Source organism: Accipiter gentilis, chromosome W (genome assembly GCF_929443795.1).
Source record: "Accipiter gentilis chromosome W, bAccGen1.1, whole genome shotgun sequence".
Taxonomy (NCBI): Eukaryota; Metazoa; Chordata; class Aves; order Accipitriformes; family Accipitridae; genus Astur; species Astur gentilis.
This window is the reverse complement of record NC_064918.1, coordinates 32029115-32051466: the sequence shown is the minus strand read 5'-3', so window position 1 is coordinate 32051466 and position 22352 is coordinate 32029115. Positions and strand designations below refer to the sequence as shown.

The window sequence follows — 22352 nt, the reverse complement described above, 5'->3', positions numbered from 1 at the left end:
GTGTTGATCAGGCACAGGGCATGGCCAGACAAGCATACTGATCAACAACCTGTTTACATGTGACTGGACCTTTTGTCCCCTTATCCCTCTTATTTTCCCATGCTAATTCCTCTCCAATCCACCTTGATACCTCCCTTCCCTTGCTGTGGCAGTGTGCTCCCCCCACCCCCCTCCCCAGCCAGACCTGTATTTCCCATAATCCTGATCAAGCAATAACCACCAGTGGTAATCATAATGGATGTGTCTGGTCCTGATGGCTGCATCTGGCTCAAAGTGGATTCTCAGATGAGAGAGATAACACCACAATAGCCAAGGGTTAATTTGAACAATGCACCCACCTAATCACAGTGCTGGTCAATGTCTGAATCAAGACAAATTTGGAGGAAACTAACACCTGTAGTCAGTATGTAAATATGACTACAAGTCAATTATCTTACTCCATAAATAGTGAACAGCCCAGGGCCTGTTGAGCTCTTGTGCATGGCAGCAGGCTGCATGCCAGGATCTCCCCTTGAGTAGGGACACCTCTCAAAGTTACTCCTCAAGGCTGAGAGAATCCTTATCGCACCAGATACTTGGTAAGTGAAATGGGAATAAGAGCACTGAAACTTTGAAATCTTAGCTAAGTGATATCGAGGATTGATTGTGCACATATAATCCTTTAGGCATAAACCATTGACCAAGTCTGTGACTAAGGCTGGATCCAGCTGCACCTACACTCCTCTCCAAGAAGGAGTTTAGAATGCAAGGGGGTCCTTTCTGAACCTCATGACTCAACGGGAGGGTCTCCCTGACAGTTTCACCTGACCCTGTCCTCCATGCAGTAAATACTCGAGTGTACCTTGCCATTGAATCTTGTTAAACCTGTCACATTTACTGTCAAACTTTGTTAAATTGCTGTTTTATATCAATAAATATATTGCTACTTCTCTCTTACAAGTGAAGTGTGTCACTCCATCCGCGACACTTGCCTTTGGGCCTTCCCCTAAATACCCCATACTAAGTCTTGCACAATCCCAAAATGTTCTTCCCCTGCATCCTACGAGTCCTATATCCCTCAAGGCAGAACACACACACACCCCATCCCCCAGAGTCTGCACAGTAATATAAGGAGAGCCTCTCTTGTTGACTCTTCTCAGCAGGTCTCACACCCAGACAATGGGCTGACTTGCAATAATAAGGGTTTCTTTGAACCCAAAATAATACAAGTGTACTGAAAAAAATTATAGAACATAAAAAAACATACACTGGATCATTTAAATATTACCCATGTTCTACCTTGAGGAATTCTCATTTTCTTACAATGGAAACATAACAAAGAGAATGGCTTCACAATCACTCCCACTTACCATCACAGAGAATCTCTCTTTTCAGTCAGATAACACACCCACAGAAACTACAATTGCTTACAAGGAAAAGCAATACTAGGAAAGTACTGTCTTTATAATAAAAAGCCTCAAGAACTTTCATGCCTACTTCAGTCAAGCTTTAAACTTGCTCTGTTCCTCTCCCCCCCTTCTTTCACTCACCACTGTACATGCTTCTTCACTATTGGCTTTTACTTTCCCCAAATACACAACCCAAACATCTGCCTGCCATACCACACATCCATCTTGCTTTCTCTTGGTCTCAAAAGCAAGGGTCACCCCGTTGGCTTCATAATTCAAACTTTCTAATTTCTATCCTGTTGGCATACACAGGAAGTATCCAAAATACACCACAATACGATCCCCTTCCAGTCTCACGTCATTTTTACGTGCCTCAGACCTATTTCTCAACATAAAGTGGCTAAACATTCCTCCCTAACAGTACCATGAACACAAGGAAAGTAGTAAAAACAAATGAAAAAACAACTTTACATATACCAATAAAGACTGTAAGAGCCATCACTGACCTATGGATCACAGTCGATGCAATCACAGAATAACTTACGTGGGAAGGGACTTCTGAAGGTTTCTGGTCTAACCCCCCCACTCAAAGTAGGGCCAATGAAAGAAGATTGTGCCAGGGCCTTCTCCAGTTGAGGTCCGAATACCTCCAAGGATGAATATATCACAACCTCTCTGGGACCACCCTCAAGCGGAAAAATGTTTTTCCTTATATCTAATCAGGATTTCCCACGTTCCAACTTGTTGCCCATTTCCTCTTGTCCTATCCTTGCACACCTCTGAGAAGAGGCTGGCTCCATCTTCTCTATTCCCTCCCATTAGGTAATTTTAGACAGCAACAAGATCTCCCTGAGCCTTTTCTTCAAGACATCTGGGTTTGTTCAGCCTCTCTTCGCATATCACATGCTCTAGTCCCCAACTATTGTGGTGGCCCCTGCTAGACTCGCTCCAATGTCACAGAACGGTTTGGGTTGGAAGGGACCTTTAAAGATCATCTAGTCCAATCCCCCTGCCATGGGCAGGGACATCTTCAACTAGATCAGGTTGCTCAGAGCCCTGTCCAACCTGACCTTGAATGTTTCCAGGGATGGGGCAACATTCCAACTTCTCTGGGCAACCTGTTCCAGTGTTTCACCACCCTCATAGTAAAAAAAATTTCTTCCTTATATCTAATCTGAATCTACCCTCTTTTAGTTTAAAACCATTACCCCTTGTCCTATCGCAACAGGCCCTATTAAAAAGTCTGTCCCCATCTTTCTTATAAGCCCCCTTTAAGTATTGAAGAAACAGCTACTAGTATCTAGAAACAGCTACTCTGTCAATTATACCTTTTATATGATGCAGTCATGTTCAGAAAAATCATGATTAGCTAAGATTCCCCTTGATCTTTAAGTCAGTATATTTTAGTCTTGTTCACTTATTCAGAGAAGCAAGGTTTTTGATATAGTTAGCTAAAGGAACTGGATAACAATTGAGATACAGTCAGCACTTCAGACTTAAAAAGTTTGTTAGGTGGCAAAATAAGAGCAAATAGTTCTGATAAATAACAGGAAAGAATATAGATTTGATTGAGGCTCACAACTGAACAATAAATAGCAGTATGGTAAAAACTGCCTGTAGAAGCTAGGATATGAAAGTATTGCGATCTCTAGACTATGTTAATGTCATGAAACCGGAAAAGCACGAGTCTCCGATCTGCATATAAAATGTAGGAGGAAAGACAATGCTGTAAGTTAGTTCAAAATAAAGGTCCAGTGCTCTCTTGATACAAGCACAGTATGTTTTCACATGTATCGACCACAAGAAGTAGAAAGGAAATCAGATGCTCAGGAAGAAAACCTAGATAATAAAGGGGGGGGACACACTGAAAACACAGAAAAAAACCCATGAGGTAACAATATAGAAGTATCTCAGGGAAAGAGATATATGACAGCTGAAACACTGAATAGCAAACAGCTCCAACTTTAAATTTTGAAGAACTAGTCTATAAGCCCTATCTTGTTTTCTATTGAGCTTCACTCAAATGCCATTCAAAAGGGTCATTTTTGCTCAGTATATTTATGAGCAATCTGAAATCATCAGATGCCTGTGAGGAAATGCACCTTCAGTAGTTAGCACCTTCTTTAAAAAGATAAGATGCACATAAGATGTCAATGGCTCAATGTTCAAGTGGAAACCAGTAACGAGAGCAGTGTCCCTCAGGGGTCCGTACTGGGACTGATACTATTTTAATAGCTTCATCAAAGACGTAGACAGGGGATCGAGTACACCCTCAGCAAGTTTGCAGACAACGCCAAGCTGAGCGGTGCAGTTGATTTGCTAGAGGGAAGGGATGCCATCCAGAGGGACCTTGGCAGGCTCGAGAAGTGGGCCCATACAATCCTCACGAAGTTCAACAAGGCCAAGTGCAAGGTCCTGCACCTGGGTTGGGGCAATCCCCAATATCAATACAGACTGAGGACGTATGGATTGAGAGCAGCCCTGCAGAGGAGGACTCGGGGATATACTGGTGGCTGAAAAATTGGACATGAGCTAGTAACATGTGCTTGCAGCCCAGAAAGCCAATCGTATCCTGGGCTGCATCAAAAGAAGCGTGGCCAGCAGGTCGAGGGAGGTGATTCTCCCCCTCTACTCTGCTCTCATGAGACCCAAGCTGGAGTACTGCATCCAGCTCTGGGGTCCCCAGCACAAGGCAGACATGGACCTGTTGGAGAGGGTTCGGATGAGAGCCACAAAAACAGAGGGATAGAACAACTCTCCTCTGAAGAAAGGCTAAGAGAGCTGGGGTAGACCTTATTGCAGCCTTTCAATACTTAAAAGGGGGCTTATAAAGAAGACAGAGAGAGACTTTTTACCAAGGCCTGTAGCGACAGGACAAGGGGAAACGGTTACAAACTGAAAGAGGGTAGATTCAGACTAGATATAAGGAAGAAAATTTTTTTTTACAATGAGGGTGGTGATACACTGGAACAGGTTGCCTAGAGAAGTTTGAATGTTGCCCCATTGTATTGGGTCTGGCTGAGATGGAGTTAGTACTCCCTATAGCAGCCCTCATAGCACTGTGCTCTGTAGCTAGAAAGGTGTTGATAACACACCAGTGTTTTGGCTACTGCTGAGCAGTGCTGGCACAGCATCAAGGCTGTCTCTCCAACATTTTTGCCCTCCCCTCAATGGCAGGCTGGGGCAGGGCAAGATCTTGGGACGGGACATAACCAGGACAGCTGACCTAAACTAACCAAACAGATATTCCATACCATATGACGTCAGCTCAGATATAAAAGCTAAGTGAAGGGAGACGGAGGGGGGGGGCATTTTTGTCTTCCGGAGCAAGCACTACGCGTACTGGAGCCCTGCTTCCCAGGAAGTGGCCAGACATCGCCTGCTGGTGGGAAGTAGAGAGTAACATCATTTGTTTTTTCTTTGCTTTCGCGCGCAACCTTTGCTATCATTTTATTAAACTGCCCTTATCTTGACCCACGAGCCTTTCGTTATATTTTTCTCTCCCCCGTTCTAGCTGAGAAGGGGGAGCGATAGAGCGGCTTTGGTGGGCACCTGGCATCCAGCCAGGGTCAACCCACCACAGTCCTTTTTGGCGCCCAACGTGGGGCTCGACAACGGCAGTTTTGCATTAAGCGTTCTATAGCTAGTTATTAAGTGGCAAGCTCCTGTGCAGGTCACAGAGCTTGTTAGCTGCTTGCTTATCTCTAGCTTGCTGAGTTTGGGAACATGTTAATGCAAATAATGGCTGTGTGCTTTGTCCTGGCACTGATGGCTTTGTTGTGCTGTGGGAGCTATCTTGTGTGGAGAATGAAGGAACATGGGAACGTGCTAATACAAATAGTGTCTATGGGCTTTGTCCTGGCAGTGATGGCTTTGCTGTGTTGTGGGAGCTATCTTGTGGAGGAGATGAGGGAACACGTCTCCCTCTCCCTACCACGCATTGATGTGAATGGTTTTATTATGCAGGCTCCCGAGGTCCTTGTTCACCCTTACGTGAGCTGTTCAATACTAATAATTAATACTGGTGGCATATTATGGGTATTGTGGAACCTGGTCTCTTCCTGGTATAAGAGGAGGCAAGTTTTAGGTGAGGCAATATTGAAACGTGCCCTCAAGCGACCAGTCCCTGGGTGGCAGGGTATATGGAAGGATTTGGGCAGATTCCTAGGACGGTTATCACCTCCCATAATCTGGGACTTTACACAAGAACAGGCAAGTAACCCTGGCAAACTGACACGTCACCTGATAGAAGGGTGCCTTGCCTATCCCAATGAAAACCAGCAGCTTCTCGCACTGTACTGGGGCCTGGCCTGTGCCTACCGAGCCACAGTTCAATACTCTCAGAGGACCATGGTTGAGGCAGGGACCCAGACTGCATCTAAGGACACGATGCTCAAGATAGGGACCCAAACAACAACTACAGTAATTGCCCCAGTAGTGAAACGGAAACAGTGGACAAGGAGATCAACGGGTCCATACCATCGATTAGTGAGGGAAGAAGAAGAAGAGGAAAGGCTTGATTTAGAAGCTGGTCCTTCGATAAGGAAATTGGAGGAAGGAGTGAGGGAACTTAAACAAGAAGCAGAAACTACCCGGTCCCTGACGTCCTCAGAACTTCGGGACTTGCGGAAAGATTACAGCCGCCAGCCAGGTGAGCGGATTGCTGCCTGGCTGCTCCGATGCTGGGATAACGGGGCTGATAGTCAGCTACTGGAAGGCAAGGAAGTGCAACAGCCGGGATCCCTCGCTAGAAACCGGGGAATTGAAAGAGGAATTGGGAAAGAGGCAGCAATTTGCAGTCTCTGGAGCCGGCTCCTCTCAAGTGTGAAGGCAAGATATCCATTCAAGGAAGATCTTGTAAATTCATCAGAAAAGTGGACTACTGCAGATGAAGGCATTCAGTACCTGAGAGAGTTAGCAGTGGTGGAAGTCATCTACAGTGATCTAGATGACGAGGAAGTTTCCAAAGACCCAGAGGATGTCCTGTGCACACGAGCCATGTGGCGAAAGGTGATTCAAGGTGCCCCAGCGTCGTATTCTAACAGCTTGGCAGCAATGTATTGTCCAGATATGGAAACACCAACTGTGGAGAAAGTGTCGTCTTGGCTCCAAAACTTTGAGGAAAATCTCTGTGTCTCCTCATCCCTACAGGACAGTGCCTTGGCTGTTAGGGATGCTCCAAGAAATCAGTTCTCCCCTGCCCCAGTCAGAGGGAAAGGGAGCCCAAGGCGTATGCCACGTGGTACACTCTGGTTCTTCCTGCGTGACCAAGGGGAGGACATGAGGAAGTGGGATGGTGAACCCACCTTTAAGCTGGAAGCCCGCGTACGTGAACTGAGAGGGAAGACAGCTGTTAAGAAGGGGTCACCCAAGAAGAAGGCTGTCAGCGTAGTTGCTGTAGAGGCCCAAGAAGGCACTCAGCGATCCTCCAGGCATAGAAGAACTGAAACCACCTCCCTTGATTCTGGTGAGGGGACTTCTGGTCTGGTACCGCAAGGATCGGACAGTGAATATTCTGATGAGGAACAGCAATAGAGGGTCCCTGCCTTTGGCCAGGAGAAGGAAAGGGATGATCGGATATACTGGACTGTGTGGATTCGATGGCCTGGCACATCAGACCCACAGAAGTATAAGGCTTTGGTAGACACTGGTGCACAGTGTACACTGATGCCATCAGGATACAGGGGCACAGAATCCATCTGGATCTCTGGAGTGACAGGGGGATGCCAAGAATTGACTATACTGGAGGCTGAAGTGAGCTTGACAGGGGACAAGTGGGAAAAGCACCCCATTGTGACCGGTCCAGAGGCCCCTTGTATCCTTGGCATAGACTACCTCAAGAGAGGGTACTTCAAGGACCCAAAGGGGTGCCGGTGGGCTTTTGGTGTAGCCACTGTAAATGCAGAGAAGATCAAACAGCTATCTACCCTGCCTGGCCTCTCGGAAGATCCCTTTACTGTGGGATTGCTGCAAGTTGAAGAACAGCAGGTGCCTATCGCTACCAGGACAGTGCACCGTCGGCAATACCGGACAAACCGAGACTCCCTGGCTCCCATCCATGAGCTGATTCATCACCTAGAGAGCCAAGGAGTCATCAGCAAGACTCATTCACCTTTTAATAGTCCTATATGGCCAGTGCAGAAGTCTGATGGAGGATGGAGGTTAACAGTAGATTATCGCGGCCTGAATGAAGTGACACCGCCATTGAGTGCTGCTGTACCAGACATGTTAGAGCTTCAATATGAACTGGCATCAAAGGCAGCCACATGGTATGCTACAATTGATATTGCCAATGCATTTTTCTCCATTCCTTTGGCAGCAGAGTGCAGGCCACAGTTTGCTTTCACATGGAGAGGTGTCCAATACACCTGGAATCGGCTGCCCCAGGGGTGGAAGCACAGCCCTACCATTTGTCACGGATTAATCCAAATGGCACTGGAACAAGGCAATGCCCCTGAACATTTACAATACATAGATGACATCATCGTATGGGGCAACAAGGCAGAGGAAGTGTTTGAGAAGGGAAAAAGAATAATTCAGATTCTTCTGAAAGCTGGTTTCGCCATAAAGAAAAGTAAGGTCAAGGGACCTGCACAGGAGATTCAGTTCTTGGGAATAAAATGGCAGGATGGTCGCCGTCATGTCCCTATGGATGTGGTTAACAAGATAGCAACTATGTCTCCACCAGCTAACAAGAAAGAAACACAAGCTTTCCTAGGCCTTGTGGGGTTCTGGAGAATGCATATTCCAGGTTATAGTCAGCTTGTGAGCCCTCTCTATCGAGTAACGCGGAAAAAGAACTATTTTGAATGGGGCCCTGAACAACAACAAGCCTTTGAGCATATCAGACAGGAAATAGCTCGTGCAGTAGCTCTTGGGCCCGTCCGAACAGGACCAGATGTACAAAATGTACTCTACACTGCAGCTGGCGAGCATGGTCTCACCTGGAGCCTGTGGCAGAAAACACCAGGAGAAACCCGAGGTCGACCATTAGGGTTTTGGAGTCGGGGGTACTGAGGATCAGAAGCTCACTATACCCCGACTGAAAAAGAGATATTAGCAGCATATGAGGGGGTTCAAGCTGCTTCAGAAGTTGTTGGTACAGAAACATATCTCCTCTTGGCACCACGATTGCCCGTGCTACACTGGATGTTCAAAGGAAACATCCCCTCTACACATCATGCAACCAGCGCTACATGGAGTAAGTGGATAGCATTGATCACGCAACGGGCTCGACTGGGGAAATCTAACCGCCCAGGAATTCTGGAAGAGATCATGGAATGGCCAGAAGGCAGAGATTTTGGAGCATCACCTGAGGAGGTGACTCGTGCCCAAGAGGCACCACCATATAATGAATTATCAGAAGATGAAAGGTGTTATGCTTTGTTTACTGATGGATCCTGTCGTGTGGTAGGGAACCATCGGAAGTGGAAAGCTGCTGTGTGGAGCCCCACACGACAAGTCATTGAGGCCACTGAAGGAGAAGGCGAGTCAAGTCAGTTTGCAGAAGTGAAAGCCATCCAACTGGCTCTAGACATTGCTGAACGAGAAAAGTGGCCGGTACTCTACCTCTATACCGACTCCTGGATGGTGGCTAATGCCCTATGGGGGTGGCTACAGCAGTGGAAGAAGACCAATTGGCAACGCAAGGGTAAACCCATCTGGGCAGCAGCATTGTGGCAGGACATTGCTGCCCGTGTAGAACACATGACTCTAAAGGTACGTCATGTAGATGCTCACGTGCCCAAAAGCCGTGCCACTGAAGAACATCGAAATAATGAACAGGTAGACAAGGCTGCCAAAATAGATATAGCTCAGGTGGACCTGGACTGGGAGCGTAAGGGTGAGCTATTTGTAGCTCGATGGGCCCATGAGACATCGGGACATCTAGGGAGAGATGCAACATATAGGTGGGCTCGTGATCGAGGGGTGGACCTGACCATGGAGGCCATCACACAGGTCACTCATGAATGTGAAACATGTGCTGCAATCAAAAGAGCCACCAGAGTAAAGTCTCCCTGGAACAGAGGGCGGTGGTTGGGTTTTCAATATGGCGAGGCCTGGCAAATTGACTACATTGGACCACTGCCACGAACACGCCAAGGCAAGTGCTACGTACTCACCATGGTGGAAGCAACTACTGGTTGGCTAGAAACATATCCTGTAAACCATGCCACTGCCCGAAACACCATCTTAGGCCTCGAAAGGCAAATTTTATGGCGACACGGTACCCCAGAAAGAATTGAATCAGACAATGGGACTCATTTCCGAAATAACCTTATAAGCTCCTGGGCAAAGAAACATGGCATTGAGTGGGTATACCACATACCCTATCACCCGCAGGCATCTGGAAAAATTGAGAGATATAATGGACTGTTGAAGAGTATGTTGAGAGCGCTAGGCAATGGGACATGGAAGCATTGGGATGCAAATTTAGCAGAAGCCACTTGGCTAGTTAACTCTAGAGGATCTGCTAACCGTCCTGGTCCTGCCCAAACAAAACCCCTACATACTGTGGGAGGAGATAAGGTCCCCGTGGTGCACATGGGGAAGTGGCTGGGGAAGGCAGTGTGGATTGCACCTCCCATGGGAAAAGGCAAACCCATTCGTGGGATTGTCTTTGCTCAGGGACCTGGGTGTACTTGGTGGGTAATGCGGAAGGATGGGGAGACCCAGTGTGTGCCTCAAGGACATTTAACCTTGGGGGAAAAATAATCTGTGATGTGAGTTGTATGTTGCAGGAAGTAATGTAGCAGGAATGACCTGAACTGCAGAGGAGTGAACTTCGCAAGGAACCAGACAAGTGCATCGGTGACCCAAACCAAGCCGACGTTGGTGCCCAACGATTGAACGTACTGCTTCTCCTGTCCTGACCACTCATCTTGATGGATGGGGCCCAAGTCATAACCTGTGTGTGAACATCTGAAGGAGTGGAAGAAGCCCCTGGAATATCTATCTCTTAAAGGACAAGGGATAGTAATTAATAAGAATGTATAAATCTGTACGTTGGGTATAAAAGTGGTTTAAGTATGTAGTTTCAGTTGTAAGTGTTGGTAAGAAAGGATTTCAGTAATGAGAATTAAATACAATAGTATGGTTAGAAGATATCTGTATTAAATTATGTGGGACCTGAGCAGGACGCAAATGGTATGGAATAAGGGGTGGAGATTGTATTGGGTCTGGCTGAGATGGAGTTAGTACTCCCTATAGCAGCCCTCATAGCACTGTGCTCTGCAGCTCTGTAGCTAGAAAGGTGTTGATAACACACCAGTGTTTTGGCTACTGCTGAGCAGTGCTGGCACAGCATCAAGGCTGTCTCTCCAACATTTTTGCCCTCCCCTCAATGGCAGGCTGGGGCAGGGCAAGATCTTGGGACGGGACATAACCAGGACAGCTGACCTAAACTAACCAAACAGATATTCCATACCATATGACGTCAGCTCAGATATAAAAGCTAAGTGAAGGGAGACGGAGGGGGGGGGCATTTTTGTCTTCCGGAGCAAGCACTACGCGTACTGGAGCCCTGCTTCCCAGGAAGTGGCCAGACATCGCCTGCTGATGGGAAGTAGAGAGTAACATCATTTGTTTTTTCTTTGCTTTCGCGCGCAACCTTTGCTATCATTTTATTAAACTGCCCTTATCTTGACCCACGAGCCTTTCGTTATATTTTTCTCTCCCCCGTTCCAGCTGAGGAGGGGGAGTGTTAGAGCGGCTTTGGTGGGCACCTGGCATCCAGCCAGGGTCAACCCACCACACCCATCCCTGGAAACATTCAAGGTCAGGTTGGACAGGGCTCTGAGCAACCTGATCTAGTTGAAGATGTCCCTGCCTATGGCAGGGGGATTGGACTAGATGATCTTTAAAGGTCCCTTCCAACCTAAACCATTCTTTGATTTGATGATGCACATAAGACGGTCTCACCCGTGAGCTGTATTCTCAAGTTTCCTTTTAAGAATGCACATCACAGAAACATACAACTGTCACCCTACTGTTTTACAGCACAGTTCTCTAGTCTAGGCAATTATGCACACACATACATGAGCTTGATATTCCATCAATACATTTCTGAGCAATTTTCATGAAGGTGGCATTTGGGGGGCACTCTAGCCTATAGAGTAAGTCTACCTGTAGCACAGAACTTTCATATTCCTAGTACTACTTTAGACTTATTTTCACATAATTTATGAGCTCTCTATATAGAGTTAGCCCACCCTGGCTCCTGCAGGAGACCCTAAGGATTAATTGCTCTCCTATGTTCTGAGACACACATGCACTATCGCAGTCACCACCTTACAGCACTGGCAACATTGCTTTGCAGAACACTAATTCAGAAGCAGCTCAGCACCTCATACCAGCCTCCCAACAATACCAACAGATGTCCAAAACTTTTTAAATCCTGCATTAGTCTGTCAAAGAAAAGAGAGGTATGATACAGCAAAGGCCCTAGTGTAGCAGCTGTAATATTGACCACAGAATGTATTTTATAAAAATAGCTCAAGCTTTTTCAAGTTAAAGCCTACAAACAGGTCTGCTTTTCTTCTGCACCATTTGCAGAGGCCTTAGAACAACCACGGGTAGAAAACAAAAGTATTTTCAACCTTATTGTTTATACATGACTTCTCTAGCCTCCTGAACTTCTAATTATTTTTTTTTTTTTGCTTGAACTATACAAGTCTGTAGGGTTCAGTTATATGGAACTTAGTTATTGGGCCTGAAAATAGCTCATGGTCACAAGACTGCTCCAGGTGCCTTTAGAAGGCCTTGAACAGAATAAATAAGAAGATAGAAGAAGAAAGATCCCAATTAGGAAAACACAGGTGCACATTCCACGATAAAGGGAACTTGGCACAAACAACCTCAATTCAGGGGCTTATCTTGACCAATTGGACTAAGACAAGTCTTGTATGCTTTAATTAACACAACCAATTATGTCTTGTGTTTGTGCGCGTGGACAGTACCAATGTAACCAATCACCGCTTATGCTTGTGCGTGTGGACACCAAGTGCTTGCATGTAGTAGCCAATCAAAGTCTCTCAACAACTTAGAGAATTGTATAAAAATGATTAGCTAAGCTCAATAAACTGGCGACTTTAATCATCACATTGGTGTTCCGTCGTCCGGGCCCCGCACGGATTAATCCCTAAACCCTACACAAGTCTAATAATTCAAAGGTATTGCCTCATTTTAACCAAAAGAAACTAAAGCAGCATAGACTACTATAACTGCATCATACAGCTGAGATCCAAGTCCTTAGTGCCACAAAAAAATAACGCAGGCAACTTCTTGCAGTCTAGGAGAAGTTTAACACATCATCCTACATAGTTAAAAAAATATCCATTGTCTTCAAAAGCATTAATTAACAAAAAGAACACTTGAGGAAAGGGAAAAATGTGTTTGGAGCAAGTTTAACATGAAATTCAATGCAAGCATCACAAACAGAAGCCATTAGCTGCTGATCTGATGCAGTTGCTCAGAAAGCATCCATCATAGCATCCCTCCAAGCCAGAATTCAGAGTTCTGTACCCCCAACCAATTATTATTTCAAAGTTGTTGGTTTGGTTTTTTTTAATTCCCAAATAGACTATTGTATTTTTACATATGATTCTCAACAATCCTATCAGAGATGAGCTCCTTATTCAGCTTTCTGGTCACACTGCTCAAATCATTCCTACTTCTAGGATACAAGAAACAAAAGAGTAATAAGCTCTATATTACAAGGAACCAGTTACTGGAAAGCCATGTTTCTCCATTATGTAAAAGACTGAATAATTTACTTTTCTCACACCATTACAGACTATAAAAACCACCCATATATGTGAAAACACCATTTAAATATTTCTTTAATATGCCACCATGCATTAAGCCTAATAACTTGTGCTCTGCAGATCTCCTATTCCTTCAGACAGCTATCTGGAATAACATCTATAGCAACACCTACCACTACTAGTTTGACCCCCATGAGGATCACAGAACTACTCTAAGAACATCCTTTACTTATAAAGCCCTCTTCTATAAGAAGGTTCCATATTGCTTTTTCAGCTCCTCACACTAAGTCTTTCTTATCCTAGAAGTTGGGTGGTTTTTTGGGGGGGTGGGGGTGGGTTTTTTGGGGGGGGTGGGGGTGGTGGTGTTTGTGGGGTTTTTTGGGGTTTTTTTTGTTTTTAATACTGTCAGGTCCTGCCTACCAAATAGTCTAGCAATTTGTAGGCCTTATACCAAGAGACCCAAAAGAGAACATTTTGCAGATCATTGCATCTATTCTGCCTTCAGTATCCAAAAATGCAGGGCAAAAAACTTTACATCCTTAGAGTTCTCTGAAGTTGAAGATAACCAAGGGAGAATAGTGCTGGGAAGCATATCTAAAGCCTTTAGGAGTCAACTGATACCACCCAGCTCCCAATACAACTTAATAAACCTGCAATTGATTTAATGAATATAATTTACAGTTACAAGTCTATAAGATGAAAGATGGTCATTGTTTACAGCAGGAGTAAGAGTCTGGGGATGAGCCTTCTATCTGTACAGCAATCAAGTCAACTTACATTTGTTGATATTTTCATCTTACATGTGCAATACATACAAAAGCAGGGGACAGGGACAGAATTAAGATGTATATAAGGTAGTTAACATGATCTTAAGAGTGGGTGGGGGGTGTGTTTTAAGAGTTTAAACTACAAAGAGTTGTGTTCTTTACAGCTTGCTTTGGCAAAGCTTTGGTGCCCTTCTTAAAGGGCACCTTGAATTTTTCTTTCAGACACCTTCCTTCCCATAGTCAAATTTAGAATCTGCTGTAAATGAATCTGTTGTCTGGCTACAAGGACTTTCTAACAATCATGGAAGTCCAGCTGACAAAGGCTTATCTATATTGAGACTCCCAACAATTTCAAGATCCACCAAAGCAAAAAATATTTCTAAAATACAACCAGCATACACAGAAATATATAAATTATGCAGTAAATGTGTAGCTAATAAGTCTGAACACTATTTTTAATAAATTTTTTTCCCAGCAAAGATTGAAATTACTGACAGGTACACAACGAGTCCTTCTATCTCCTAATACATTTCCAACCTTGAGCAACTCCTATGATCTACTGCTTCTGGGGCTGGGATACTTGAGATAAGTATCCATACATCACTAGTAAAGCAGTTTAGAGTGTAACTATCCAGTTAGATACCTCCAAGACACTTATGTCCAGACCCCAAGCAATACTGAAGGCTTTCTAGCACACTTGCACATGCCAATATATTTATTCACAGAGGCTACCACCAATTTCCTGCCACACTACCATGAATCTGTAGAGCAACTGAAATGTTTTGCAGAGGTAGAGAAGACAACTTTAGTTTAAACAAACCTAGTCACCTTTCAAAGTACCTTGAGGGTTTTATTCATGTTCAAAAAGGGCTCCAACTTTGAACCAAAGACTGCAAAAGGTACGAGTCAAGCAGCTGCTTGCACTCACTTCTGAGCTCTATGAATGAAGAGCACTTACGCAAGTGATAAGAAAAGTTGAAGGCACTTCTATGAGGGGAAAAAAATCAATATTTTAACTTTGCAGAGACCTCACTCACTTTTAGGCTCTAGACGGTTGTCGAGCTTATGCAAAATAAAGCTTCATGAAATAGTTCAAAACAAAAAAAGTCATTTATGCATACTGGAAACCAGTGAAACTACTGAGCACGTCACTATACTCTGCACTGAAAGAAATTCAAAATTACCTTATTTCATTGTTACTTTATCATAGTATTATCATAACTAACTTTGAAACAAACATGTGGTGGTGGGCTAACCTCAGCTGGCTACCAGATAGCCACCCAGACACTCTCACTCCCCCTCCTCAAGAGGGCAGGGGGGTGGAATAGGATGGAAAAGCTCATGGGTAGAGATAAAGATAGGGAGATCACTTACCAATTACTGTCACAGGCAAAACAGACTCAGCTTGGAGAAAACTGATTTAATTTATTGCCAATTAAAAATAAAGTAGGATGGCAAGAAATAAACCCAAAAAACTAAAACACCTTCCCTCCCTTCCCCCCCTTCTTCCCAGGCTCAACTTTACTCCTTCACTCCCAATTCTTCTACTTCCTCCCCCCAAACTGAGGCACAGGAGGGATGTGGAATTGGGGGTTGCAGTCAGTTCATAACAGTTTCTCTGCCACTCCTTCTCCTCACACTTTTCCCCTGCTCCAGCAGAGGTCCTCTCCGTGGACTACAGTCCTTCAGGAAAAGACTGCATCCCGTGGAGAGGACTCCACGTTGAAGCAGTTTCTGCCACTAGCCTGCTCCTGCACCAGATCCTCTCCACAAGCTGCAGTTCCCTCCTGGAGCTTGCTCCATTGTGGTCCTCTCCACAGGCCACAGGTCCCATCACTGGCCTGCTCCCACTCTTCTCCATAGGCTGCAGGGAAATATACCTGCTATAGCACCCAGAGCACCTCCTCCCCCTCCTTTTTTCTGACCTTGCTGTCTGCAAGATTGTTTCTTATACCTCCACTACCCTCCCCCCTTTCTTACGCACACTGCTGCACAGTGTTTTTACCCTTTCTTAAATTTGTTTTCACAGAGGTGCCATCAGCTTCAATGACTGCCTCAGTTTTGGCCAGCAGTGGGTCCTTTACAGAGCTAGCTAGAACCAGCTCTGTCTAGCACATGGGCAGCCCCATGTCTCTTCTCACTGAGGCCACCCCTACAGCTCCCCCCCACCAAAACCTTGCCATAAACCCAACACATGTGAATGACATTAAGGATCGTGTTTACATAAGAACATATGAATTAGCATGAGTTCAGATCAGAGATTCAGCTGACTATTCATGGAAAGTTTTAAGAACATCACAGAATATCAGACATTAGATTCTCTACAGCAACCTTTTAGTCTCAAGTAGACATGAAATACAAAGTTTGAGATAGAATCCAAAGTTTTAATCCTTCAAACCAGAAACCAGATGGTATAACTTTTTCCTCTGAAAAATTGCACAGTCTAGTTACACACTGTGTGAAAAAGCACTTCTATTAATCAGTTTTGAATCATCAGCCTCTTTAATTGTATAACCTCCTGTTCTTGTGTTATGAAAAAAGTTATAGACACTCTTCATCTATATTAAGCTATTCATTTCTTTTTAGATTCTCTTTGTCAACCTTGAAGATAAAGATTTTTTTCAGTCTCTATTCAAGCAGTAGTCCCCCCCCCCAGCCCTGAGTCACATCACTTCTTGAGTTCTTTGGAGGGGATTCAAGCTGCATACAATAGTTTATAACACTATTATACTGAAATCTGACAGTGCTGCCTGAATTTAACTGTTTGTTGGTCTTCTCCTTATGACTAATTTTCACAGCCTTTAACTACCACATTTGTCCACCTAGTTAAAGTTCTCTAGGCCAAGCATGCATTTTGTTTGGAAGTTTCAACCAAAACATTTCTAAGAACTAAAATAAGAGAAAAAACACTAATTTGCAGGTATTAGAGCTGCAGCTGTGAACACCCAAAATTTTCAATTGAGCCTTCATGAAGCAAGAAACACACAGAGAGCAGCCACCTGTAAACTCTTGTCCAAGTGATTTACCTGGCATTTCCTAAGAACTCCATAGAAGAGGCAGGAATGAATCCAGCTTTCCACAACAAAACTCAACTATCAACATCCCAAAAATACTTTCTTTCTATAATGCCTCATCTGGTCCTCCCCTACATACAACAGCCTCCTTCCCTATACACCCTTGACAAGGCAGAGCACAACAGAGAAGATAATATGCAGCTATGTAATTTCACAGCGCATGTACTCAAAGAGGGCTGAATTAGGTTTCTCTGCACAAGCTAGTTCTGGCACATCCCAACTCCCAAGTGCTCAAACTTGACAACATTGCTGTTCTGAACAGCTTCTTGAACGCAGTAACATTTTTCACATCTTGCCAACAAACACAGTAGCAGTAAAAACGGAAGCATGATTATCTACGGTGATACTCCACAACCTTTCCCAAGTTGATACCACTGAAGTAGACACTTGAAGATACCTAAAAAATTAATTTGTCCCTATTGCTTTTCCTTTTAACACAAGTTAATTTCACTCATCTTGTGCTGCTCATGCATTGAGCTTATCTAGCTCTTTCTAAAGTTCCTTGGAAGACCTTCTAGTCACCCCTAGCTCAAATAACTGCCTTATTTGCAAGTGTTTCTATTCCACTATTCCCTTCCCCCACATCCTTCACTCCCTAGATAATTTTTAAAATTCTACACCAGTTCCATTTCTGAAGGTATTAAACAGTCAATGGCAAAAGGTCGATGGTTGAATTCTACTCTCCCTTTTCCTGTCTCCTAACCAACTTCTGATCCACAACATGACTTAATTTCTTGTCACAAAGCAAAGAAAATTGCCAAGAGACCCTGATGAAAAGTAAGCTTATACCTCCAAAAGATACTTATTTAGAGCCCTGAGACAAGACATTGGAATGCCAACTTCTCCAGCATTTATCTTCTCAAATACATCCTTCCACATCTGTCATGGTTTAACCCCAGCCAGCAACTAAGCACCACACAGCCACTCACTCCCTTCCCCCCCCACCCAGTGGGATGGGGGAGACAATCGGGGGAAAAAAAGTAAGACTCATGGATTGAGATAAGAAGGGTTTAATAGAACAGAAAAGAAACCAATAATGATAACACTAATAAAATTACAGTAGTAATAATAAAAGGATTGGAATATGCAAGTGATGCACAATACAATTGCTCACCACCCGACATCCAGTTAGTCCCCGAGCGGCGATCCTCCCACCCCCACTCCCCCCAGTTTATATATTAGACATGATGTCACATGGTATGGAATACCCCGTTGGCCACTTTGGGTCAGCTGCCCTCCCAACTTCCTGTGCCCCTCCAGCCTTTTTGTTGGCTGGGCATCAGAAGCTGAAAAATCCTTGACTTGAGACTAAACACTACTGAGCAACAACTGAAAACATCAGTGTGTTATCAACATTCTTCTCATACCTAACTCAAAAACATAGCACTATACCAGCTACTAGGAAGACAATTAACTTTATCCCAGCTGAAACCAGGACACCATCACAAAACTGATTCTGGCAAAAATAAGCCATTTTGACAAAAAGCACACAGCAGAGATACAGTTTATTAACATATTTGAAACTTGCTCTTCTCCTATACCTTATCCTTGCAAAACCAACTTCCATCAACTTACAGATTGACAACTCTCAGCCAACCACAGAGCCTACATCAAGGCAACTTATTCTAACCTTATAACTAATATACAATTAACACTTAAAACATGTTAGATGGCAAATAAAAACATTAAGAAAACTCAAGACAAACCAGGTTCCTATAAAAATCTATCAAAGTACAACTGTTACTGCAGCTTTATATCTTTTCAGTTTTGATGAGGTTTTTCCTTCTTTATATAAAAAGATTTATGTCAACAATGTAACGTTACCATCAACAGTTTATTAGAAGATAACTATTTTCATTTTTAAAAACATGCAACTTCAAAGAACATTGATATACCTTTTTCCAATTTAACAAAACCACACTTAATGTTTTTCTCAGTCTTTATTCATCAGCAGAAATCAAAGCATGGAAATAATGTTATTTCCTGTGCTACAAACAAAACCTAACATCCACTAGAAAAAACTCAAAACACATTCTCTATCAATCAGAAAAACATTTTTTTAAAAGTATTTTGATAATTCTTCTCCTTTATTAAAACATTGCAACACTGAACAACACATACCACTTTTGTAGCTTTAACCAGTGCAATCTAACAAGTCCGCACCCTACTACCCTGCTTTAAATCGCATACCATGGATAGCTATTACAGCAGCAGTTTACAGAGTACTTTCTCCAACAAAGCCACAAACAAAACTTTTTATTAACCCTCATTTTACCCACTGTTGTTAGCATTTGCCTCATTATCTGCATCCTATGCAGATAATCCAACAACCCCACCCACCCTCTTTGAAGAAAAAACCCAAAAAAACCTGAAAACCACCAAAAAAACCCACAAACAAAAAAAAGACCCACAAAAACACACACCACCAAAAACCAAATGCACACAAAACCATATCTTAATCAGAAAAGAACCAAGAGGATTTGGTACCTTTACTAGAAAAAAAAAGTGTTAGTAGATTCAGGCAAGGCTGGTCTTAGATAGGCAAGCACACACACCAACAAAATGCTGTAGCTATACACCAAATAGTCATCATACTTACTCCAGTTCAGCATCAAGCTACCAACCCTCCATCTAGAAGTCAGTATTATTACTCCCAAACATTGACATCCTCTAACACGTTGCTTTCAAAACATTAAGATTAAATAAAGATATTTCCATTTCTTTTAAAAAGATTATTTTCACAACTGTAGAAGACTCAAACTTATGTATGGAGACAGGTGCTAAATTTAGCTCCTAACAGCAAAAAATTATGCTTTCAAGATACAAGGCAGAACTTCAACAGAATATTTTATACTAGTGCAACTACCAGTAAGAAGAGGTAGAAAACCAAGCAAGTTTCTTTACAAATATCACACGCAACTTCTCTCTACATGAATTCCCTTCTTTCATTTTTCTCTCCATTCTTCTCACTTTTTAAGTTCTTAACTATCCACTACACTTACCCATAGCAAAAAAAAAAAAAAACAACAACAAAACCACAAAAAAAACCCCAAACAACAGAAGAACAAGGACAAACACACAAAATAATTATTTGACGACCTCTCTACAAAAGCTGCTACAGTAGCATGTTTCTTCTTTTAAAATACAAAACTAAAAAAAGAATATATTACTTTTCAATCTGCCAAAGCTACCAAAATACAAACTACACCTGAACAAGGGCACAAAGACTGCATAAACTCTTTTTCCTGATCCCAACATCACAGCCAATTACATACATGAGTTCCTTCTACACCTGTCACACAACACACACCTCCCTTCATTATACCAAAGCAGACCACACCCCAATCCACTTCCCCTAGATGCCAGGCCACCCTCCTTGCATTACCTCCCCTCAAGCACTACTCTTCTTGTGCCTCATACCCCACAGTCCCTTCTCCTCCCTACCCTAAGAAACCTGGGGGTACTTCCCCCTCACAGGGTGCATATCATGCTAAGCCTGCCTCCCCTTCCCCTCCTGCACCCCTTCTCCCTTCACATCATGCCATTTACAACTCCCAGGACACATCAGCAAGCCACCCTGACACACACCTCCCACCACCCTTACACCTTCCTCCTTTCCCCCAGACCAGATTCCTTTAGGCCCACCTCTCAGGCCCATCAAACAGTGAAGTAAGAGGAGTGAAAATAAACAGCTCTCCTATCTCCTCCCCTCTATTATCTACCTTGGACACACTCCTTATCCGGGGCGAGGCAAGGTCTGAGTTGCAGGCTAATGAGGGGTGACAGAGACCAGGCCCACTTCAAGCTGCAGCAGGCCCTTCAACCTCAACGAGCACAGGCCTGGCGTGCATGCTTAGTAGCGACAGAAAAGGGACTCAGGGCCTACCCGTAACGGCCGCGGCCACCACCTCCCCTCCCGCGACACTGCAAAGCGAGGTCTGGCCGCCACCTTCCTCCTCCCACCATGGCCACTTTCCACAACCGACTCCACAGGCCCCGCTCTCAGCGACGGCGCCGCCATGTTGACCCATCTCACACGGCGGCATGCGAGGCCCTAACACCGCACACGCCGTACAGGGCTCAAGGACATCTCTCACTCCCTCCCTCCCTCTCCCTCCCTCTCCCTCTCCCCCTTCCCCCCCCCCCCCCCCCCCCCGGAGCCTTAGGTCTCTCACCTTCGTGTCGGGACATCCTAATTTTGAGGCTGCAGCCCAGGCTTGTCCCTAGGCTCCCGCTGGACTGCTCAGGCGGCGCTTTAGCCTAGGTCCCTCCCTCCTTACGCACTGACCCCCAAGCGCGAATCGAACAAGCAACAAAAAGGGGAAAGAAATCAGGGGGTGGGGGATGGTGTGTGAAGCAAAGAGATATCTGTTCTAACGGCCCCAGCCAGCCAGCAGCCAGCCAGCCAGCCGGCCGGCCTGTCTCCCTCTCTCCCTCCCTCCCGTAGGGGGGCGGATCCACCAGCAGTGACTTCCCAGGCTCCTCGATACAGTGAATCTTAGGCCCCTCTTCCTCTTCCGTCGCTTTAATCTACACCCCTCTTTCTGAGTCCCCACCTCTGTTCCCTCTTCTATTGTTGTTACTCTAAGAACACTGATTCCTTCTTGCATCCCTCAGCCCTTTCCTGTCCTAAGCTCAAGGTCTCCCAGTTTCTTTTCTTCTCCACCTGTTTTTTGGTTTTTTTTAATTCTTTCTCTCTTTTTTTCTTCATTCCTTCTCTGTCCAATAGCCGTTGCTACTGCACACAGGAAGGAAGAGGAAATACATAGCCAATGGAAAGGAGGATCGGCACCACCCAACGCAGGGAAAGCCGCGGCGTTGAGCGTAGCTTGTATGTACTGGATGGGGCTCTCCCTTTCTTCCTCCAAACTAGGAAAGACTGCTGTCTCCAGGCATTCACCAGAGACACAGCCTCCTCCACCGTTTCGGCCTCTGACAACTGCCCGCGTGCCGCGGGAGGCAGGGAGAAGAGTCCCCCCGCTCGCCCCTGTTGTAGAACACACTGCTGTAGCGGTGGGACTGTACCTTTGCGGGTGCACGGAGATCTCCCTCGTCCCCTAGTAAGGACGCCAGAGAGCGAGGAATGGCAGCAACCCAACAGCAGCCTTGAGGAATGGGGCAAGTTCAGCGACGTGGTTCACGGTATTTCCCATTCTCTCTCCTTTCCAGTGTGGCTTACAAAACCCTCTCTGTAATTCGGGGAGGTATAGTGAGCAGTGATGAATCCGACACATGCCCTGATTTCCTGCCCCGTCCTGGCTGCCTGACTCCTGCAACGTTGAGGGTGCTCGGGTAACTTCTTAATCAGCTGAGAAAGGCAAATGCCAGCCTGCCTGCAACAGGTGCCATATTGCACAT

At 44.7% G+C, this 22352-nt stretch overlaps 2 protein-coding genes across 2 annotated transcripts in view; both read right to left on the bottom strand.

Annotated features, from left to right (window-relative positions):
* The window catches only part of LOC126035470 (E3 ubiquitin-protein ligase KCMF1-like), a 94605-nt gene extending 72457 nt beyond the window's left edge, over positions 1 to 22148 (bottom strand). The window contains exon 1 of the mRNA XM_049794096.1: positions 21170 to 22148. Within this exon, the coding sequence (XP_049650053.1) occupies positions 21170 to 21185 (16 nt within the window). The 5' untranslated portion in view covers positions 21186 to 22148. The remainder of the gene's footprint in view (positions 1 to 21169) is intronic.
* LOC126035480 (microtubule-associated protein RP/EB family member 1-like) overlaps positions 1 to 22352 on the bottom strand; it is a 281270-nt gene that overhangs the window by 169617 nt on the left and 89301 nt on the right. The gene's annotated exons all lie outside the window — the stretch shown is intronic.